The sequence below is a fragment of the Colletotrichum spaethianum genome (genome assembly GCF_022836535.1).
Source record: "Colletotrichum spaethianum MAFF 239500 DNA, contig19, whole genome shotgun sequence".
Taxonomy (NCBI): domain Eukaryota; kingdom Fungi; phylum Ascomycota; class Sordariomycetes; order Glomerellales; family Glomerellaceae; genus Colletotrichum; species Colletotrichum spaethianum.
Window position 1 is genome coordinate 422,076 of NW_026054789.1, and position 20,643 is coordinate 442,718.

The 20,643-nt window shown below is 51.7% G+C and overlaps 6 protein-coding genes across 6 annotated transcripts; 2 read left to right on the top strand and 4 right to left on the bottom strand.

The window, feature by feature from the left end:
- Positions 1–262: 262 nt before the first annotated feature.
- ColSpa_07537 (putative isochorismatase family protein) lies at positions 263–1,348 on the bottom strand (the record flags this gene model as incomplete). Its single annotated transcript, XM_049273749.1, has 1 exon — positions 263–1,348. The coding sequence occupies one exon, from the start codon at positions 1,346–1,348 to the stop codon at positions 263–265; it is 1,086 nt and encodes a 361-aa protein (XP_049129706.1).
- A 568-nt stretch (positions 1,349–1,916) lies between these two features.
- ColSpa_07538 (beta-phenylalanine transaminase) lies at positions 1,917–3,273 on the bottom strand (the record flags this gene model as incomplete). The annotated part of the gene is made up of 2 exons (XM_049273750.1): positions 1,917–2,701; positions 2,781–3,273. The coding sequence occupies 2 exons, from the start codon at positions 3,271–3,273 to the stop codon at positions 1,917–1,919; spliced, it is 1,278 nt and encodes a 425-aa protein (XP_049129707.1).
- Positions 3,274–5,619: 2,346 nt separating this feature from the next.
- Positions 5,620–7,028, bottom strand: ColSpa_07539 (itaconate transport protein; the record flags this gene model as incomplete). Its single annotated transcript, XM_049273751.1, has 4 exons — positions 5,620–6,215; positions 6,270–6,716; positions 6,785–6,853; positions 6,908–7,028. The coding sequence occupies 4 exons, from the start codon at positions 7,026–7,028 to the stop codon at positions 5,620–5,622; spliced, it is 1,233 nt and encodes a 410-aa protein (XP_049129708.1).
- A 6,493-nt stretch (positions 7,029–13,521) lies between these two features.
- ColSpa_07540 (catalase-peroxidase) lies at positions 13,522–15,868 on the top strand (the record flags this gene model as incomplete). The annotated part of the gene is made up of 2 exons (XM_049273752.1): positions 13,522–13,851; positions 13,916–15,868. The coding sequence occupies 2 exons, from the start codon at positions 13,522–13,524 to the stop codon at positions 15,866–15,868; spliced, it is 2,283 nt and encodes a 760-aa protein (XP_049129709.1).
- A 2,172-nt stretch (positions 15,869–18,040) lies between these two features.
- Positions 18,041–19,211, top strand: ColSpa_07541 (putative 1-alkyl-2-acetylglycerophosphocholine esterase; the record flags this gene model as incomplete). Its single annotated transcript, XM_049273753.1, has 2 exons — positions 18,041–18,559; positions 18,624–19,211. 2 exons carry the CDS (start codon positions 18,041–18,043, stop codon positions 19,209–19,211), a joined length of 1,107 nt encoding a protein of 368 aa, XP_049129710.1.
- Positions 19,212–19,817: 606 nt separating this feature from the next.
- On the bottom strand, positions 19,818–20,366 carry ColSpa_07542 (uncharacterized protein; the record flags this gene model as incomplete). The annotated part of the gene is made up of 1 exon (XM_049273754.1): positions 19,818–20,366. One exon carries the CDS (start codon positions 20,364–20,366, stop codon positions 19,818–19,820), a length of 549 nt encoding a protein of 182 aa, XP_049129711.1.
- Positions 20,367–20,643: the final 277 nt, after the last annotated feature.

The following is a 20,643-nucleotide window of genomic DNA, read 5'->3' on the forward strand; positions in this document are numbered from 1 at the left end:
GATCTGAATGTTGGTTGGGGTCCTCAATGGTAGGTGAAGCAATGGTGTGCTGAGACCCCACAATGGTGATAGACAACCTTGCTTTGACGTCTTTGAACCCTGGGTCTGATTCACCCGGCCAGAGATATTGCATTCTAGAGATGTCAGTGTACACGGAAACACAAGGCGACATGTTGAGCGGCAAATGAGTACTGGAAACCGAGAAAATCTACTAAGGTCGGATCTTGTCTATCTTGATATTGATACTGCGGGATGCACCTAACTACTTCAGCTCTGCATTGTTCAGAGAACGACTGACGCACACAGGCGGCACAGTTACAACCTCGGTAGCGTTCATCTTGCCGCCCCTGTACGCATACGTGAAAGTCCATCCAGACCCCGCTCCCCCGTGTTCTCCCTTGTTGTTGACAACCACAATACCACTTGACACGGCAGGGTATTTCTTCACCATGCGTACCACGGCATCCCTCGCAGCCTCTTGGGGACTCATTCCTCGTCTCATACTCTCGACAGCCTGGTAACAAGGTAGAAACCGCATCATGATGTCGCCATCACCAGTTGCGCCGCAGGCACCGACATCTCCGTCGACATAGGAGCCGGACCCGGTAATCGGACCATCACCAACACGCCCAGGCACCTTGAACGAAGCACCATTGGTCGAGGTTCCTGCTGCCATGACGCCATTGGCGTCTAATGCCATCATTGAAATGGTGTCGTGAGACGCCTGGGCTGAGTTTGGAGCGATAAGGTCAAAATACTCTGAGGAGCTTGAGTCAAGCTCAATGGGCGTGTACGGGCCACAAGCCGACTTGGGATTAGGCGTGACATTTTGCCTGTAGTTGGACTGGCAGTTATTGAGCCGCCACTCGGCGCACCTTGCAGCCGATGCCTCTGTCGTGAGATTCTCCGCTGGGAAACCGTTCTCAATGGCAAACTCTGTCGCCAGGTCGCCAGCCAACATGGTGTGCGAGGTGTACTCTAGGACGTGTCGAGCCACGCCAATCGCATTCTTTACGCGACGGAGCGCGGCAACTGACCCGGACTTCATGGTCACGCCGTCCATGATCATAGCATCTAGGGTTGTCTCACAATGCTCATCTGGTGAGCCACCGAAACCGACGCTGCCGTCGCACTGGTTGGCCTCACAGGTTGCACAGCCGATCTCGACAGCATCGAGGGCCGAGGTACCCGGCTTGATGAGAGCTTGATACGCGGCGTCGGTAGCGGCGGTAAACGCGCCTCCCCAAGTGTTGATGACCATGGGGAACCCGGGGGAAGACTGCGCGAGGACGTGCCCGGAGAGAAGGCCGAGGAGGAGTGGGGCGAGGCGGAGGCCGAGATCCGGCATGGTGGGCGGCGGTTTCGGAGGTGACACCAGACGCGTTGAAAAGGAATTGTTGGCACGTCGAGTCGCTTGGCAGCTGGGTGCAAAGAATGAATGGCGATAGCGTGAGAGAGCAGAGATGGAATTGATCGATTGGACAATGGAGACTCTTTAATGAAAAGCACGGTCGCTGGCCGCCGCGCCGGTGTTGTTTACCCCGCGCGATAGGCTGATCTACCCCGATAAACAGGGGTCCGGGGCCTTTGAGGTTCACCCATATGGAGGCTGGCAACAGATAATGACAACGTTAATTTCGGGTTTGCCAAGCCAGATTGATCCTGCGCGTTTATCAACCTTCCTGTCTGAGCTTCATGACAAGGAGTTGGATAACGCATGAAGTCTTGGATCGCAAGGGGGACAATTATGTCTCTTTCTGGGGACGACGAAGCGGGCTAGACTTGTGCAATAGCATCTCCTATTGATTTCAGTTGCTAGGCGGAGATCTATGTTTTGGACACTTCTGCTATTGTGTTGCCGCACCTCACTTCTCAAGCAGTGCAACTAACAGGCCGCATGCCAAGTATCCTGACTTTCACAGAATCTCAGCGCAGAACTCTTTGACAGTGTCGAGTACACGACTAATGTGATCCTCTCCATGTGTGAGATTCAAGGCAAGGAAACCCCGACGGCCAACGTAAATCCTCTTATCGAGGAGGTAGAAGAAAAATAGGTCCCGCAATTTGTCTGCCAGCGCTCCGTTGAAATGCACGCCAATCACACTTCCGAAACCAGTGAGTGTGACAATCGATGCATTTCTTGATGCAAAAGCCGCGGCAAGATCGTTACGAAGTTTGTCGCCTAGCTCGTTGTTTCTCTCGATAGCCTCTTTTGATAGGAGCTTTGTCGCAGCGATGCCCGCAGTCATCGAAAATACGTTGTTGTTCCACGTTCCCGAATGGAAGAGACTTCGCGGTGACTCCGGGTCATACAAGTCCATGATTTCCTTGCGGCCACCGAAAGCACCAAACGAGAATCCTCCGCCGAAATGTTTTCCAATGGTCGTCATATCAGGTGTAATGCCGAAATGCTCTTGAAGCCCGCCGTATTTGAGTCGTGATGTGATGACCTCGTCAAAAATGAGGACGGCGCCGGTTCGAGTCGACTCGTCTTTGAGGAATTGTAAGAACTCTTTCGACCCTGCAATCATTCCGGCTGCACCTTGCATCGGCTCTACAATAATAACGCCGATATCGTCGGTGATTATACGTCGAGTGAAGTCAATGTCATTGTATCGACCGTAAACAAAGTCATGAGGGAGAATGAGCGGGTTTCCGCTTGAAAAGGAAAGAGTACCGCCGTGATATCCATTCTCACAAACTAGAACCTGTCAATCAACCATGTGTTACTATTGACTCGTTCCAAACAGGTGCACATCACACTCGTATGTGCCGCTTACTTGCCTTTTTCCGGCCGTTGAAATGCAAAGCCGTAGCAATCGCCATTGTGTTGGCCTCCGTTCCCGAGTTACAGAACCTGACAGCGTCGATGCTGGGGAACCTCTCAACTAGTAGCATCCCCAGTTCACCCTCCTTCGGCGTCGGCCCACCCAGCGTGAAGCCAGCTTTTGTGACGCTTTCGACGGCAGCGATGATGTCTGGATGTGAGTGACCGAACATGCCGGCGCAGTATTCAGACACGAGGTCAAGGTACTCGTGGCCGTCCACCGACGTCAGATGGCATTCGTGACCTCCTGAGAAAGCCAGCGGGAAAGGTTGGTAGTATAGAACAGATCTGGTAGTCCCTCCCGGCAGCGATTGCGAGGCGTCTTTGTTGACTTGGCGCGACTTTTCATTTTCTGCGACATACTTTCCAATGTATTTGTTCAGTTGCTGGTCGATTCTAGACATTGAGAGGTACGTTCCGGCAGGCGAGCAAGGTTTCGCTGCCATTTCTGATTGTTGATTTCCTCACTTACACTTCGTTTCTTCTTCGTAGTGCTTTCCAATTCTTTAGTCAGTTGTATTCAACATTCACCAGCTGAATAGCACTTTTATACAAGTCTTTTCCGCGGGATAATTGATTGCTGTAGTCGTGCCTCGTTGGAGCTGGCAGATAAGATAAACCCCGCTCGGGTATGCGATATCGGGAAGCCGAAGTCTATTGCCAGGTCGCTGGTCTCGGGAATGATGTCAGTCGGGAAAGGGCCAAAGCCGAACCCCCTTCTTGTTCTTTCCCGGCCGAAGACATCACTGCTCTTCGATGTTCGCGAAGTTTTATGCATCATTCAGTCGAGACAAACTTAATGACTCGGTTCGTTTTGCTGTGAACTCATCGGTGCCGGAGCACTGTTGAGTGTGTGATCTGCAACGTAATTCCGCCTCGTTGCCTATGCTAAGGATAGGTGGATAGCCAATAGTATTACACAAAAGTTTAGAGACCCATATGGCACAACCACACAACGCCTTGCGTAAAACACAAGTGTTGAACTGGGCTACTATGACTTGAAATTGAACTCATAACTGATGAATGTACTGGCTGTAGGCCTAACACTACTGGACTCCAACCTAGGCCCCATGGCATTAGATTTTGTGGGAGACTATTTGCTGCGCACAACTTGTTCACAGAATTTGAGGAGAACAAGACCCACAAACAAGCTATAAGAAGAACTGCCCGGTTATATGACGAACCCTGCAGTTACAGAGCCGAGCCAGCGTTGACATAACCTGCAATAGTGGCCCGAAACTTGAACATGCTAAGCGGTTCAAGCGATCATTAGATTTAGTGGCCCAACGTGTTTGCCACTGTCGGAGCAGCCAAGACTGTGCCGAAGGACCGCAGCGCGGCGAGCAGCGAATGCCGTTCAGCAGCGCGCCCCCGTTTGCTGCAGAATATCCACAGTGCTAATTTTTTTGAGCCTATGGCCGTACTTATGTCGAAATCTTGTAGCATGTACAACTATGCCAATGGTCTGGTTTTAGTCGCACATACCGGCGGTCGTGGCCAGTCCTGGCGTACAGGCAACGACTTCACACACGCGACTTGGACCTCGGTCAGAAACCCGCGAGGGCCTTGATGTCTGTATCAAAATGGTAATAGGTAGATACATCGCACTGGAGATAAGATCTTAGGCATGACAAGAGCCAGAGCCGACGGGTCACAAGCAAGATATCGAAGACTGAAACGATTTTGTCTAGCCCCAGCTTCGCCCACGCAAGTGATGATCAGAATATTCAACGTCAGGCCATGAAGCATACTTTTAAATCAGTTGTAAAAAGGCTGAAAATCTCATACATTTGGCCTCAAGTTACCTTGCTCAATAGTGAGCACATGACTGAAAGCCAAGTAGCTGACCGGGTCGGATGCTCCGATTTGATACTTTGATGCTTTCCATTCATTATGGGCTTCAACGAGATACTCGTTCTCGTGTTCAAAATGATGAGCCATAAAACGATCCCAATAGCAATTGTCTAGCCAACGTTTACTGTTACCTGATGGCAGGATCAGGAATTCCTTCAAATGTTTCTCTAATCTAATGCTTTCGAGAGGTCCAGCTGTGAGTTTACTTAGCCACAATCCACATCGGGATTGTCGGACGTTTTTCTATGACGCTACTAGGTAAGCTTCTCCATTTTTTAGACCAGGTGTCTTGGGAGAGATTGAGGAGAAGACGGCTTTTTGGGGAATCATACAACTAGGCGCTGTGAACAAACTTGTAAAATTCACATCATCGTCACTACTGTTTGTTTATTTCGGATTTTTCCATCCTTCTGGCTCGGTAGCATTCATCAGCACTTATTACAGGTTATCATCGCGTTCATATGCTTACGTGTTTTTGCTTGATGGATTACCCTTACCCTTGGTTTCTTTTCTACCATCCTGACTTGCGACATTGTCGCGCCGCAAGGGGTCAATGAATATAATATTGATGTTAAAAGGGTTGGATGGCTAGGTCCGTCCCGATTATAGGCCTGACACTCTCTGCAACTGTACCCTTACATGTACCATCAATAGGTAGTACTATCCGAACTGACAGTGATGACCGCCTTGGGGGTTTTTATGATCTGTACCGCTACAAGCACATCTTGCTGCCATGGCGAGGGTACCTAAAACTGTATCCCAGATCTCCCGGGCACGGCTTCGTAAGCCCAAACACGTGCATACACTACATAAGCGTGCTTCGGCATGCAGACAGGATATCATTCTGTCTAACAGCCCAAAGAAATGTTGGCGGCCTCTATTTTGAGATTAACATGTTGTTCTACTTGCTGTTTCTTTCAGGCGAGCCTGATATAAATCTAGCTATCCACTGCGCTCTTGGATCTCGCCATCTCATTCGCTCTCATTCTCTTCGCCCTCCAACCTTGACCCCAGTACCAATGTATTACCGCTAGAGGGCTAACTGCAACTGTAACCAGTGCCAGGCCCAAAAACGTAGCGCCAGGTCCGGTCATTTCTAAAAATATGTCTATAAGCCCAACACCAATAGCACCGAGTCCACATCGAACGAGGTTGTTGATGGCCGTGGCGCTGGCACCCTTTCCAGGACATAAGTCGGTGACGAGGGTTTGGTTCAGAGCAAACACAGCGTTGCTTGCGGCGGCGATCAAGAATTGCAGGGCCAGAGGTAAGGCAATCCAGCCCCTGCGTGAGTCTAAGGAGGAAAAGTTGAGAGACATGCCATAGCCGGCGGTGGCGACGACGAATATGAGGGCAATCCATGGCAGCCGCCGTAGGCGAGCCCGTTCTATGGGAAAGTCGGCAGGTAAGTTGCCACCTGTGAAACATTCGGTAGTACCGTATTTGTGCGATATTTTATACGCCTCCTCTGCGGAAAGATAGTCTCGTGTCATCAACTTGCCGGCAATGGCGGAACCAATGATTGTTCCGAAACCTTGATGTGTATGTAAGCAGTGGAACTATTGCTGTTGGGCTGAATTAAACTTACCATTAGGTAGAAAGGCAAGACCAATCTCGAGTTCGTTGAGGTTAAATCGCTGCTTGAAAAGACCCGTCGTGCTTGACGTCACCATGCTCCATACGGTGTACACCACACCGCCGAAGAGGAGATTGACGAGAATGTCTTTCTGAACGAGCAACCTCAGTGGCTCAACAAAGGTCATTAGTGTAATTTCCTTCTGTCGATACGGGTCTTCGGGATTCTCTAAGTAGTCTGGCTCTTTCGTAATATATAGAATCAGCGGCTTATAGACGCCTTCTAGTCGGAGGGATCCGTTTCCAGCGATAGCCCGCATGGTCTCGGGTAGAAACGTGATAATGACCAGTATGACCATGGACGATAGAATCAAGAGAAAGACAAAAATGGACCGGAAACCAAGAAAACTTGCGAGCAATCCACCAAGCACGGGTCCGATGGCGATGCTGAAGTTCCGGACTGAGGTAAGCTCCAAGTTAGCCAACAATGACACCGAATGACATGACCCTTGGGGCTTTGCAACTTACTTGCTTGGTAGAAACTGACAAAAGCTCCCCTTTCCACGGGAGGAGAGATATCCTGAATGACGCCATTGCCTATGAGATGAGGTTACGACCAATTCACTAACAGAGTTGCAATCTTCAACTCACCAATGCTAACAGTTGAAGCGCTTCCGGCTGCTTGTAAGCCTCTAAAGATGAGGAGAACGGCAAAGTTTGGCGAAAAGCTGAGGCCAATGTTGGCGATGATGTAGACTGCAAATGAGGCCATATAGATGGGCCTTCTGCCCAGGGCGTCTGATATCGACCCCCAGAGCAAGGGTGAGATGCCTTGAATGGCAAGATAGGACGTGATCGTCAGGGACACCATCTGAGGGCTAACTCGAAGATCCTAACGAGCTCGTCAATATTTTTCCATTGCACACTTGGACAGCTTGGAGAGCCTACTTCTGAGATAGTGTCCAGCGCTGGAAAGTAGATATTGGATGAAAGTCCCGAGAATAACCCAGCAGCACCAATAATGACGATGATGAACCACTTTCGTCTCTTCGAAAACACATGATAAGGCGGTTCAACTGTTGACTGGGCGTTCAATTCAGCAGCGTAAGAGTCGTCAAAGGGGTTCCGACTCTTGTTGGAAGGTTGCAGTTGCAGGCCTGGATAGGGAAAGGGATTGCGGAATCCGGCGTCATGGCTCCTTTCGCTCTCCAATATTGATGGCAAGGTCGACGACCTAGCGAAGAACCCCTCCGAGGATGTGGCGCTTCTTGCGCTCGGACTGCTGTAGTAGGAAATCGTTCGGCTCCTGGAGGCAGTTCGGGTAGGGGATATGTATTCGTCGTGGCGGCTGCCCTGAGAGAGATCCGAGTCGCTCGTCAAGAGCTGCAGACCACCCACTGCCGCCAAGGAAAGAGTACGGCTCAAGCTCTGAAGCCGCTGAGGCGGTGGCCGACTGTTAGGAGCCATTTTCAGGAGCGTCGCCGATGTTTTGGCGTTTCGTCAGTTGACGATTGCATGGCATTTGGAAAAGAAAAAAAAGACGTGAAGAGTTAGACGAGTATATTTAGCCATGGCCTTGGGCAAGCATGCACGGACTGCTCCATCTTAACTTCAACCAAGACGGAACAGAGCCGTAATCAAAACCAAATACCACGTCGCAGCTTATTCCACGCAGCCCTCCCAGGCGGCGGTATGGCGCTCACGTCATACGATGGGCAAATACACTAAGAACAGCCTGGTAAACCCTATAAAGAAGTGCCTATGATTTCAGCGAAATAATTGACCCCCATGAACCGCGCGTTCAGTGGGCGATTGGATTCAGCCTTAAGCAATAAAGTTCGGGTCAAGCCTGCTCGGATCGTGCCGTGACTGGTCTGCCTTGAGTAAGCATGAAACCGACCCGGGGACATTGGCCTGAGTCAAAACGTTTTTTCTTTTTTTTGACCTTGTATCATGTCAAGGCAGATCGTCCACCCTTCCACCTTTCATAAGCCCCGGCATGCCAAGAATAGGCACCGCCTCATGTGCGCAACAAGAGCCGATGTCCGTTGTGACAGGCTCTGACTTGAAGACTCAGCCCACTGTGCGCATGAGGGTCTATGTTTGGCAACCTTTGGCGCTAGGGACGGCGGTTTCCATTGCCAAGCCTCGCAGTGTATTGTCAACCGGCTACTTAATAGAAGCAAAGTTTTCAGACGTTGCCGATGGGTGCACTTGGACGTATGCCACCACAGGTTTATCAGGCGGTGTCTTCTCTCCACCATACACCCGAGCCGAAGGCCCAACTCTTGGCATAGATATGTAAGTCTTGGCTCATAGTCTCCCGCCTTTCTGGAACCATGAGCTAACCGGTGCTGGTGAAGGCTTAGGGAATGAAAGATTCCAGAACGGGATGGTTGGTCTATCGTTAGCGCGGCGAGGGCCACCCCCTCTGAAGTTGAGCCTTGGCATCCCTCAATACCTCAAGCGGGACGAGCCAAACACTCCACCAGGCCCCCTAACACCGAAAAGGCCTCTGGTCATAACGAATCTTTCTATTCCACCTTTCGCGCGTGCCACCAGCTCAACAACCTCGGCACCGTCTTCGCCCCGTGAGACACCCCCTGCTACACCTATTCCACGCTCCCCAACTTCTACAATAACAATTACAAGCACAACCTCTACCCTTTCAGCCACCAGTACCTCTACTCAGTCATACGTTCCTCGAACCACCACAGTCCCTTCAACTACAATTTTAGAGTCTCAAACAGCTACAGTCACCGCAACTGCTGTATCAAGTTCTCCTCCAAGGGACACAGCCAGCGGTGGTTCAAGAAAGCCGGAGCCCTCAGCAGTTGACTCCAGCCGAGGTATTGCTTTCACCACAGGAAGTGGTGTGATAGCCTTAAGCGTTTTGGGCAGCTTAGGTATGAAATAACCAGAGTGCCTTGAGATAAGCCTCAAGAGCGGTTCTAACTCGTGCAACGTAGCTGCGGCTGCGATGGTAATGATCGCTGGGATCATCATGTGGCGGAAGCGGAAGCGTCGTCATGGGGCCAGTGTGGATAAGACTTCAGCTCCTCTGTGATGAGGCCAACACAATCACTTTTAAGTACGGGTGCTACAAGGTTTATCTACAGTTCCCTGGGCCTTGTAAGGATCATTTAGGCACTGGTGCTCAGGTACGGAAGGACCTTTCTCAGCTCGCAAAGATAAGGAGGTCAGAAATGAACAAAGTCTCCTTCGCCCTTTACTAACGAAACAGTCAACCCATGCTGACAGTGGGCTGTGCATCGTTCAGCTTCATCACAACCATGTCTATGGGTTATTACTATTCGAATTATAGGTGGTATATGATTCATGAAGGGAAATCAGATCTTTATGTTACCAGCAACGTCTTGGACAGCTTCAGAAAAAAGCCGATACAACCGTAGAAAGCCATACGTGTCAACTCAATCATGATCAATGTGAAACCAATGATGACCGTCACTGCCAGCACTCCTTTCTATCAACCTTGCGACATACAATTCGTCTTACCAGTGGAATCTGCAACTGACTTGTCCCCCGTGTCACTCGAACGTGTTGAAGCCACAAGGTGGTCATATTTTGGTCTGTAGGATTACTTCAAAGATGAATAATTAAATCTCTAGGTCAACATAATGTTGATAGAGATCAAGAACCTTCCAAGCAAAAACAATAGAGATAGCTTAAGGTTTCGACTTTGAGCCTTGGCATATCTTTTGAATGAGGCCGAACTCTATAGAGGTTTCGATGTGCATTTGGATCAGATCTTTCCCGAATCAGATGTAGTTCCCTAATCTATCCAAAGTATTATCGCATCTTTCACCTCTTAACTCATCGGACAACTGTTCCGATGATTCATAAAACGGCTAGTCTTTATCCATGTCGTAAAATGGTTACCCGGTTTCGGTTAGTATGCTTCTGTACATGTCCAACAAGTTGTATTTCGAAATCAAGGAAGCAACCTATGCCAGATCACTTGCAGAACTTGTTATGCGTGTGACGGGTATAGTCTCCACTATCTCCACCCAATTTCCATCAGGTTGCTTCCTTTGGAGCTGAGAGCCTCGACCCTTCAACCCCTGTAATCGAGCATGAGGAAGCCCATGCCTTGCGGCTATCCTTAGCCGGATCCAGTTCGCCGGGAGCTTCTAGGTGCCCGTAAGGGCTGAGTTCTGTGTAGTATGATTTGTAATTGTCTGGTAGGGCATTGTCATTGATACTCCACCATGTTTCTCCATTCGGTTCTTGAAGGCGCTCAGCAACCTATCACTGAGTCATCGATGGAGGAAAGGAGAGCGAGTGGAAGTGTACAGGACCAGGTCATTAGTCCATAAATTTTTGCGTGGTAAAGAGGGAAACCCAATCAATAGCTACAGTGGGGTGTTGAGAAACAGGACTTTGGCGGTGCACTGTGAAGTGATCCCAGGCTAACGGGGCCCCTCTATAAATGTTGATTGGGTTATTCTTCTTGCTGTGCAAAAACTGATGGCCTGGTGCTATAGGCTATTTTATTCCTCCAAGCTAGCTGCAACTTCAAGGCTATCAATGTTAAAAAGATCTACCAGGTTGTTCTTTTCGTATAGAAATTTGGATTGACTCTTGATTGTGCAACCGTACTTGTGGGCCTGATATGATCGCGTATCTTGCTCCTAGGAACTTACCCTCATCGATGGCTAATGCGTGTAGTCAGATCAGAGTCTTGCTAGGGGTGGGTATCTTCTCCAGTACTTTGTGATAGGAGTTCGGGCCGACATAGATTGACAGCAGCCATGGCATCCAGAGCTTACCCGATTCAGACGTGTGCATAGTGCATAGAGAAGAAGAATGGCGCCAATGACGGTGCCGATGTCGCCCTTAACCTTGGCTGGTGGCGAGATTTAGGTGCCGTTGAAGAGTCATGAACATCGGAGAGACCTTTGTGTGCGAGCAGATATCCGAGCCCGCACCCGAACCAACGGCAGCCGGCTGAAGAGTTCGACAAGCCTTTCGATTTGAAATCCAAGAATCGATGAGATAAAGCATCCAACAAAAGACGGGGCCGACACGTGTACGAGCCGCAGTCAATACAGTAGAGGCGGAATTTGAGATCGAAGATCAAGACACGCAGGGATGGAGAGAAATCTGGGTCGGCGATGTTTCGCTCGAATCCCGGAGTTGCCAAAATTGCCAAGACTGTGGGGGAAGCTCGGGCGGGGCATGGGCCAGCAGCGATCCCAAGAGCGCAAAAGTTGGAAGGGGCAGGAGATTCGCGTCCAATCCAGCGCGAAGCTGATGATACTGATGCTTGGAAGAAGAGAATGACTTGTGCGAGAAACTGTTTACTCTGCGAGTCGATGTTCCAGATTGGAAGTGGTGGGACATCGCTAACCGGGACATCAAGGGCTTCGTCTTGGTCACACTAGGTACTAGTTATCAACACTATTAGACCGCCGAAAACCGGCGACTCTAGTCATAGTGGTCACACTTCCTACACAAGCATAGTACATACCGTACTACTGGTATGCATTTCTCTGAGATGCAGTCTGTTGCGGCGGTTTGCTGTTTCAAGTCAGCGTCGGTTGGTTGAGTGGACAGAGCCTGGCCTCGACTTCTGCAGTGCAAGGCAGTGGACGATGGAAAGTGGGGTTAGATGACGTTGTGCATTTTGTAAGAAGCTACACCCTTGTCGGTTCTCATGCAGTCGCGTATATATAGCAGGACACGGTGCGGTTCACGCGTGTGTGTGGAGGTGGTAAGTACAGGTAGAGGGCCCGCGGGGGGAGGTAAAGCAGCTCCTTCAGAAGAAACAGCCGAGGAAAGGATTGGCTGCGGGGCCGTCCCGACCAATGGAGGATGGCGCATTTTAATATGACAGAAGCTGCAACAAGACACGCCACTGGAGAAGGACGAGACACAGGGCAGCAGCGTTGGTCGCGTTACATGCGGTTCAATTGCATGGAAATGGAGCGAGCAGATGGAGCAGGCCCAGATGGAGCAAATGGAGCATATGCCGGCTCGGAACGAGCGGAAACACACAGCGCACGCTCAGTTCCGCAGGGGTTTGATGCCACTGGTCGCCCGCAACGCAACGCAACGCAACGCACCGCACTCGCTCCCACATGGCGACCGCTGCTTACATAGTATCCCATCTGTTTCAATTGGACGCGCACTCTGTTGCTGTCCATCTGCAGAACTGCTGCCGCCGCCGCCTCCCCCCCGGGCCGGGCTCTCTCTCCCTCACTTCTCACCTCTCCTGTCCAGCACTCTGGGCACATGGATCGATGGGTGCTCCCCGCACACGGCATTTGGACTCGGCCCCTCCCCCTCTGTCTTTTGCTTCTGCTTGCCAATGGAAACATGACCCCGTCCAAAGCGCAGCTGCTTGTTCCAAGCTGGTCACGCAAGTTCACGGTACTGTTGCATCTTGTTGAGACTGTGAAGCTAGCACACCAAAGTGGTAACCCCTCCGAACTCTGCTAGGGTCTCCTCGAAATCATCTGAATGTCCGCGTCATGGCGACAAGAGCCTTGGCTGCCCGATCCCCCGACACCACGATACCAGACCCGAGGCTTCATCGACTTTGGCCACACAACTGGACCGCCCGCCTTGGGGAATTCGAGGCGGCGTCGTCGCGTCTTTCTTTCTGGGTAGCGGGCAGATTGCTTTCTTTGAACGGGCGGGGGGGCAACAAGACAAAAAACCGCTAGCTCGTTTGTTTCGCCTGCGTTCTCGAACACGTCCAAAGGACCCTGAGAACACCACGCGCTCGTCGCCTCCCATCATTTGTCATATCGCCCCCCCGGTCTACCCTGAACGCCGTCCACCTACTGCCATACACAGTAGTACGTACTCTGGTTCCGACCCCCACCCACCCACCCATCCACGATCAGTCCGGCATAGCTCTTGTTGTCACACGTTAGTGCAGCATTATTCGGAAAAAGATGGGAGCGCACAGTGGTTCTTACTATGTACTCTCGGCCCTCGATCACACACTAGGTACGATGTACACCCCCTCCAACCGCCAACAAGATTCTGGCCATTGGTCATGCAGTCTATGAGGGGTCGGGGTTGGGGGGAGGAGGTCATGGCATAAAACGCGGGGTCGCCTCCTTCCTGCTGCCGAGGGCTCCTGCGAGTGAACTCTTTTTCGTCTTGCTTTTACACTCCTTCTCTCCCTCCACGACTTGAAAGATTGACGACCCTTGAAAGAAAGAGCCGCCAATTACTTACATACATACATTCCAAGGCTATCCAACTCCAAGGAGAATAGATAATCAGACACCATGGCCGAAGATAAGTGCCCCTTCATCCGGACCATGAACACCGGTGGTGGCGGCACCAAGAACCGCGACTGGTGGCCCAACTCGCTGAGGCTCAACATCCTCCGCCAGCACACGCCTGTCACCAACCCGCTCGGCGGCGACTTTGACTATGCCTCCGCCTTCAAGGGCCTCGACTACGAGGGCATCAAGAAGGACCTCACGGCCTTGATGACCGACTCCCAGGAGTGGTGGCCCGCCGACTTTGGTCACTACGGCGGTTTCTTCATCCGTATGGCGTGGCACAGCGCCGGCACCTACCGTGTCCACGACGGACGTGGTGGTGGTGGTGAGGTACGTTCGGCTTGCCTTATTCCCATTGCATGAAACAAGCTCTAATCGCCTTACTCTCTCACAGGGCCAGCAACGTTTCGCCCCCCTCAACAGCTGGCCGGACAACGTCAGTCTCGACAAGGCCCGCCGCCTTTTGTGGCCCATCAAGCAGAAGTATGGCAACAAGATCTCCTGGGCTGATCTCATGATCCTGACCGGCAATGTCGCTCTCGAGTCCATGGGCTTCCAGACTGCTGGCTTCTCCGGTGGTCGCCCCGACACCTGGGAGGCCGACGAGTCGGTCTACTGGGGTGGCGAAACCACATGGCTGGGCAATGACGTTCGCTATGCCCACGGACACAGAGGCAAGGCCGAATCAGGCGTTCTGGATGGCTCTGAGAAGACCAAGTCTAAGTCTGATATCCACTCCCGCGAACTCGAGTCACCGCTTGGTGCTGCTCACATGGGTCTCATCTACGTGAACCCGGAGGGTCCCGACGGCAACCCTGATCCTGTTGCTGCCGCCAGAGACATCCGCGTCACCTTTGGCCGCATGGCCATGAACGACGAGGAGACTGTCGCCCTCATTGCGGGTGGTCATTCTTTCGGCAAGACCCACGGCGCTGCCCCCGACAGCAACGTCGGCCCCGAGCCTGAGGCCGCTGGTCTCGAGCAGCAGGGTCTTGGTTGGAAGAACAAGCACGGCTCTGGAAAGGGCCCCGATACCATCACCAGTGGTCTCGAGGTTACCTGGACCGCTACGCCCACCAAGTGGAGCAACAAGTACTTCGAGTATCTCTTCAAGTTTGACTGGGAGCTCACCAAGAGCCCTGCTGGCGCAAACCAGTGGGTGGCGAAGAACGCCGAGCCCATCATCCCCGACGCCTACGACCCCAACAAGAAGCACCTGCCTACCATGCTGACTACCGACTTGTCGCTGCGCTTTGACCCCGAGTACGAGAAGATCTCGAGACGCTTCCTCGAGAACCCGGATCAGTTCGCCGACGCTTTTGCCAAGGCTTGGTTCAAGCTGACGCACCGTGACATGGGCCCGCGATCCCGCTACGTCGGTCCCGAAGTTCCTTCCGAGGACTTCATCTGGCAGGATCCCATTCCCGCCCCCAACCACCCTCTCGTCAACGAGCAGGATGCTGCTTCTTTGAAGAAGGAGATTCTCGGCACGGGCATCGACCCTTCCAAGTTCATCTCTACTGCTTGGGCTTCAGCGTCTACCTTCCGTGGTAGCGACAAGCGTGGTGGTGCCAATGGCGCCCGCATCCGCCTGGCACCCCAGAAGGACTGGGAAGTCAACAACCCTAAGCAGCTTGCCGAGGTCCTCAAGGCTCTTGAGGGCGTCCAGCAGAAGTTCAACAGCTCCGCGAGTGGCGGCAAGAAGATCTCGCTGGCCGACCTCATCGTCTTGGCCGGTGCTGCCGGTATCGAGCAAGCCGCGAAGAACGCTGGTTACGATATCACCGTTCCCTTCACGCCCGGCCGTGGTGATGCCACCCAGGAGCAGACTGACATTGAGTCTGTCGACCACCTCCAGCCCTTGGCCGACGGCTTCCGTAGCTACGGCAAGTCCACCGAGCGTGCGAAGACGGAGCACTACCTCGTCGACCGCGCGCACTTGCTCACTCTCACCGCCCCCGAGCTTACCGTTCTGCTCGGTGGTCTGCGCGTGCTGAACACCAACTACGACGGCTCGTCATCCGGTGTCTTCACCAACCGCCCTGGTGCCCTGACCAACGACTTCTTTGTCAACCTGCTCGACATGGGCAACGAGTGGAAGGCCACCAACAACGAGGACGTGTACGAGGGCTACGACCGCAAGTCAGGCAGCAAGAAGTACACCGCCAGCCGTGTCGATCTCATCTTCGGCTCCCACGCCGAGCTCCGTGCTGTGGCCGAGGTCTACGCCCAGGCTGATGCTGGACAGAAGTTTGTCAAGGACTTTGTCACTACTTGGAACAAGGTCATGAACCTGGACCGCTTCGATCTCAAGAGCGGCGCTGGTAGTGTGCCGAGCCGTCTTTAGATGAGATTAAAACTGTGCAAAAAGTTCCTGTTATGAGAAAAATGAGTCTCTAGCCTTGGCGCTTTGAGATACCTGTTGTAGTCTAGTATGTCTGCAGATGGGCTTATGTATTCACGTTTGACGACCGAAGTCTAATTCTCTTCATTCAACGTTCGTATCAAGATGCGTGACTCGTTGATGTCTCAGGCATGTGCATTACGGGTTATTGACCAGGTTCGCCCCTGTGACCCGCACAAGATTTCTTCCCAACGTCCCACGTTTTGGTGATCAAGTCCAACCAGAGCGGGCCGGGCCGGCATCGTGTGTTGCGACACCCTGACAACGCGGTCTGCGCTACCGTTTCTCAACGCACACATGGGCGCGTCAACTTCCGGTAGTCATGTTTGATGCGGTGAATTAGAATCGACCTGATGCCAAAGACTCACGGCCGCAAAACATGGTTAATGGTCCTCAAGGGTTCAAGTATGTAATGTAGCTGTACATGCTTCTTTTAATGAATTTTGCAGTTTTTGTGGGCTTTGATGTAGGAGCACCATGACAGTTTGGCATGCGTATTCGGGGACAAGTAGAAGGGTTGGTGCCAAGCAAGTCGCACGCCTCGCAACTTGCTGTCGTACTTAGTCGTGTGTCGTTCTTTCGACGCCAACCAAGTCCGCATAATTAATGTATTTCTACATGGATGGAAGTCTAGTATTTCGCTTTGCTCAAGAGTAGCCTCCCGCCCGCGGGTCTGGAGCACGGGAAGCGATGCTGTATTAGTAGTTGACCGCTCGTCCCGCGTCCCGCAGAGAACCTCTTTCTCCGCTCAGTAATACCGAGGGCTTCTCGTACGAATGAAAAAAGCGGTGTGTAGCGAGTGTGAGCGAGAGGCTTTTGAAACCCGCGACTGTGAAGGGTCCTGGTGCGCGAGCACATGGGACGAACTTGCCTTGGGGGCATTCGCGTTCTAGCGTGGTTCGAAACTTTTCAACCGACAACCGGGAGCCTATTTCAGAAGCTCTAGGAGGCCGGGGATTCAGTTGGCTTACATGCTTGGTGGGAAGGCAGCATCTTCTGAGTAACTTTGGCTTGCTTAGGCTTAGATGTCCGACCCAAGATGACTTTACGCGTTCGCGCTCTAGATTGAGCCAGTTGGAAATACCATTCCATACTTGTATCGTGCGGTGTGACTTCTGGTATCAGATTGGCCTGTAAGCTTATGAAAAGGGCGCGGGTAATACGACATGCTTCCAGGGGATCAGGCTGGCATTGAAAACCACACGGTAGGTAAGACACTTTTGATCCATGACTCAAAAGCTTTATGGGGAGTGTCTAGTATGAGTTCGCCGTTGGATTCCACTCTTGGTGTTGTTCACGTCTCGCGACCTTCTACAATAGAAGTAGCTTTCTCGTCGAGCTGCTCTCGACACGTCCAGCGAGAAACTAGATTGTAAGACTTATGGCATAATCCTCAATCTGTATGTTGATCTGAGATCTGGCTGATAAATATTTCTCTCGCAGGTCAATGTTGCTTTTGACAAGTCTTGTCAGATTGACTCTGAAAGATGTCACATCGGTTCAGGTTAGTACACGACCCTCAGGATCATCAGAAGACTTGATCCAAATAACATAGCAATATGAATCCCAAACCGTGTCATCAACGTGCATATCCTGCTGGATACCATGTGGTTCTGTTCTGCCACCTGATCATCATTGAGATGCCAAAACACCGCCTTGAGTCACAGCGTAAAAATGACACCCCTCCCGTCAGGATTCTGATGCAGATGTAGGTCTCAGGCACATTCTCAAAAGTAAGAAACTGCAGAAGGATTCTCCCGAATCACTGCCTTCAGCGCTGGTTTCTGCGTCAGGTGATGCTACTGCAATCGACCTGATTGGGGTTTCGGGACTTTGCGGGGGACGCGGGCACACTGGATCCCCGCACCGGCCGCCTGCCAAGTGCTTACCCAGGATGAACTTTTGCTTACTCTAAGGCGGATCAATTACTAAATAGTCTACAACTTGAACTGAATATCGCATTAGCTTTCGTATAAAATGCGGGGGACCTTGGAGAGTGTTGGCTATGAAGAGACCACATGCAGCTGCGTCCTTGGACAATGTACTAGCCTTCATATGCTCTATTGATTACATCTAATGTTACTCTTGTTGTTCGTCTCACTAGTCTCTTTAGCTATGGCAGCTGTCATCCCTGGACCTTCCGGCCCCTATTCAGTGGCATTGAAGACGCACACATTCGTAGACGAGAAACGATGGGACCCATTCGCTCCGGCAGACCAGCCCGAGAAGAGACGCCTGCTGGTCTCCGTCTTCGTACCGATCAAGAAGGATGCCAGCTGCACCGTTGATACCGTCCCTTACATTCCGCCTCTGACAGCAACGGTTATCGGTCAGATGACAAAACAGCTTGGCTTACCCGACACTGTCTTCCAAGGGCTTGAGATCGAATTCTGCAGCACGGGGGCAACATGCACATCCAAGACCAAGTACCCGCTCGTAGTCTTCTCTCATGGCCGCGCAGCCGTCCGATCGGCGTATAGTGTCCTGGCGAGATCCTTTGCCAGCTACGGGTACATCGTCGTTGCCCCGGACCACACCTACGACGCGGCTGTAGTCGAATTCCCTGATGGAGCTGTGGCATATGTGCAGGACCCCACAAACAACGATGAGAATTACGTCAACCTCTTGATCAAAGTAAGTCCTTTAAAAGGGGGATGCTGATGTTGAGTATTCCTCTCCTTAACCTGAGTATTGGCAGGCTCGCCAAGAAGACATGATTTTTGTCATCGATCAATTCACGAGTTCCTCCGTAACCGGTCCACTCTTGGCCGGCACGAATGCTGCCATCGATTCAAACCGCATCGTAGCAGTCGGCCACTCTTTTGGGGGCGCCACTGCGGTTGCAACGGCATACGCTGACGACCGCGTTCTCGGATGCTTAAATTACGACGGCCACATCATCGGAGACGTGGTTGCCAAAGGCACAGAAAAGCCAGTGGTTCTGGTCGGCACGCCAGCCACGGACGAGTACACGCCTTCCTGGGTCGTGGCTTGGCCGAACCTCCGTGGTCCGTCCTTGAGGCTCTCCGTCGAGGGTACTACGCACCTGGCATACTTCGATGCGCCTTTGCTGCCGACTGTACAAAGCTTACCCTTGGAGTTCCAAGCCGTGAAAAACGCGACCTTGGGTACTATTGACGGTGACCGATTAGGAGAGATCATGACCGCACTCCTCCGAAGGATGCTTAATTTTGTTCTGGAGGGCGAGGACGATGGTCTGTGCAACGTCGAGGCGCTTGGTCCAGAGATTAAGAAGGCAGAGGAAAAGGGGTTCGCTTGCGCTTGAGGAATGACTGGACTGGTTCCTGGTCTCAAAAGTGATATTCTTGGATTTCACGTCTCAACTCAGCCAGATAACTAGTCTCTATTAGCTTTAACTCCTCCTATTGGTATCAATCCACTCTATATCTCTATGGCTCTGTGTATGTCTCATTTCAATCCCGTGATAACGGTGTAGTCACCGGTGCCTTGAGTAGAACACTGCGGGACACTGAGCAATCAGCCAAGTGTTTCACAAAAGCAAGTTCCCCAATAATTGGGGTCGGTTCAGCCGCAGATGTCAGTGGTTTCTTTGCACGAGGAAACTAACAAGTCTGTGGCATCGATCTATATAGACTCTGAAACTTTATCTGCTCTTTAGACAATTTCGAGATCTAGGTGTCACAATCAACGATCCTTCTCGGGTCAGCGGCTGAACTTTTTGATAAGCTAAGAAAGGATAGTTGCGGGTCAGCTCTGAGCTGGTGTAAAGACGCTGAAATTGTACATACCAGTTGTTCCTTGTCTCTCGTATTTCCACATAGTCTCTCAGCGCGTGTGCTCGGTGTTTTCTGCACCATATGTACGCATGATGCTCAGGACCTCGTCTTATCCGAGTCTCAATCTTCTCAAATCACGACTTTCCAGTCACAGCATCCTTCTCCAACTCAACAAAACACAAGTCCTTTGGCAAATCCAGTTGAGGGAACCGATCAACTGGGAACGGAGAAGTCTCGCCAGACTTCTTGTATCCACAGCGCTCATACCACTCAATGAGCTTCTCGCGCGACGAAAGCGCATTCAATCCGAAAGTCTTCACCCCCCATTGCCGGGCATACTCTTCGGCAAAGGCGAGGACCTGGCGCCCGATGCCCCCCCGCTGCTGGTTCGGGTCCACGGAAAGCATGGCGAGACGAGCAAGGTCGGCGTTTCGCTTGATGGTTTGAACAGATCCTACGAGGACGCCGTTCTGGTCGATTGCCATGATGATTGCTGCTTCGGGATTCTTAATGGTTGTCAAAGCTTCCTCAACGGAATACTCAAACGACCTTCCGAGTTCCATGTCCGCCGTCCAGTCTGCCCGGCTGTCTTCTGCGCGAAAGGCGGCTTGCACGAGTTGCTGAAGTTGCGGCGCATCTTCCAACGTCGCAACGCGGAAGCTGAGTGGGTTGACATTGGCCATTCTAGTTTTGAAGGAGCTGTTTCCGAACGGGCCCAATGGTGTCGATTTGAGGTCTTTCCTTATTATATTGAGTAGAAACGTAATAATATTGAATATGGGCTTTCAACACCTTTAAATAACTCAAATGGAAATTTGTATGTGCTGTTTCAGGAAGGTGAGTACAAGGGCGTTGCTGACATGGGCTGATGAACACCCAAAGGCGTCCCATGTAGCAGAAAGGGCGCCAATGACCCAGTGACCACCTGTAACCCGGTTCTGCCCCGAATCCGACCCATCA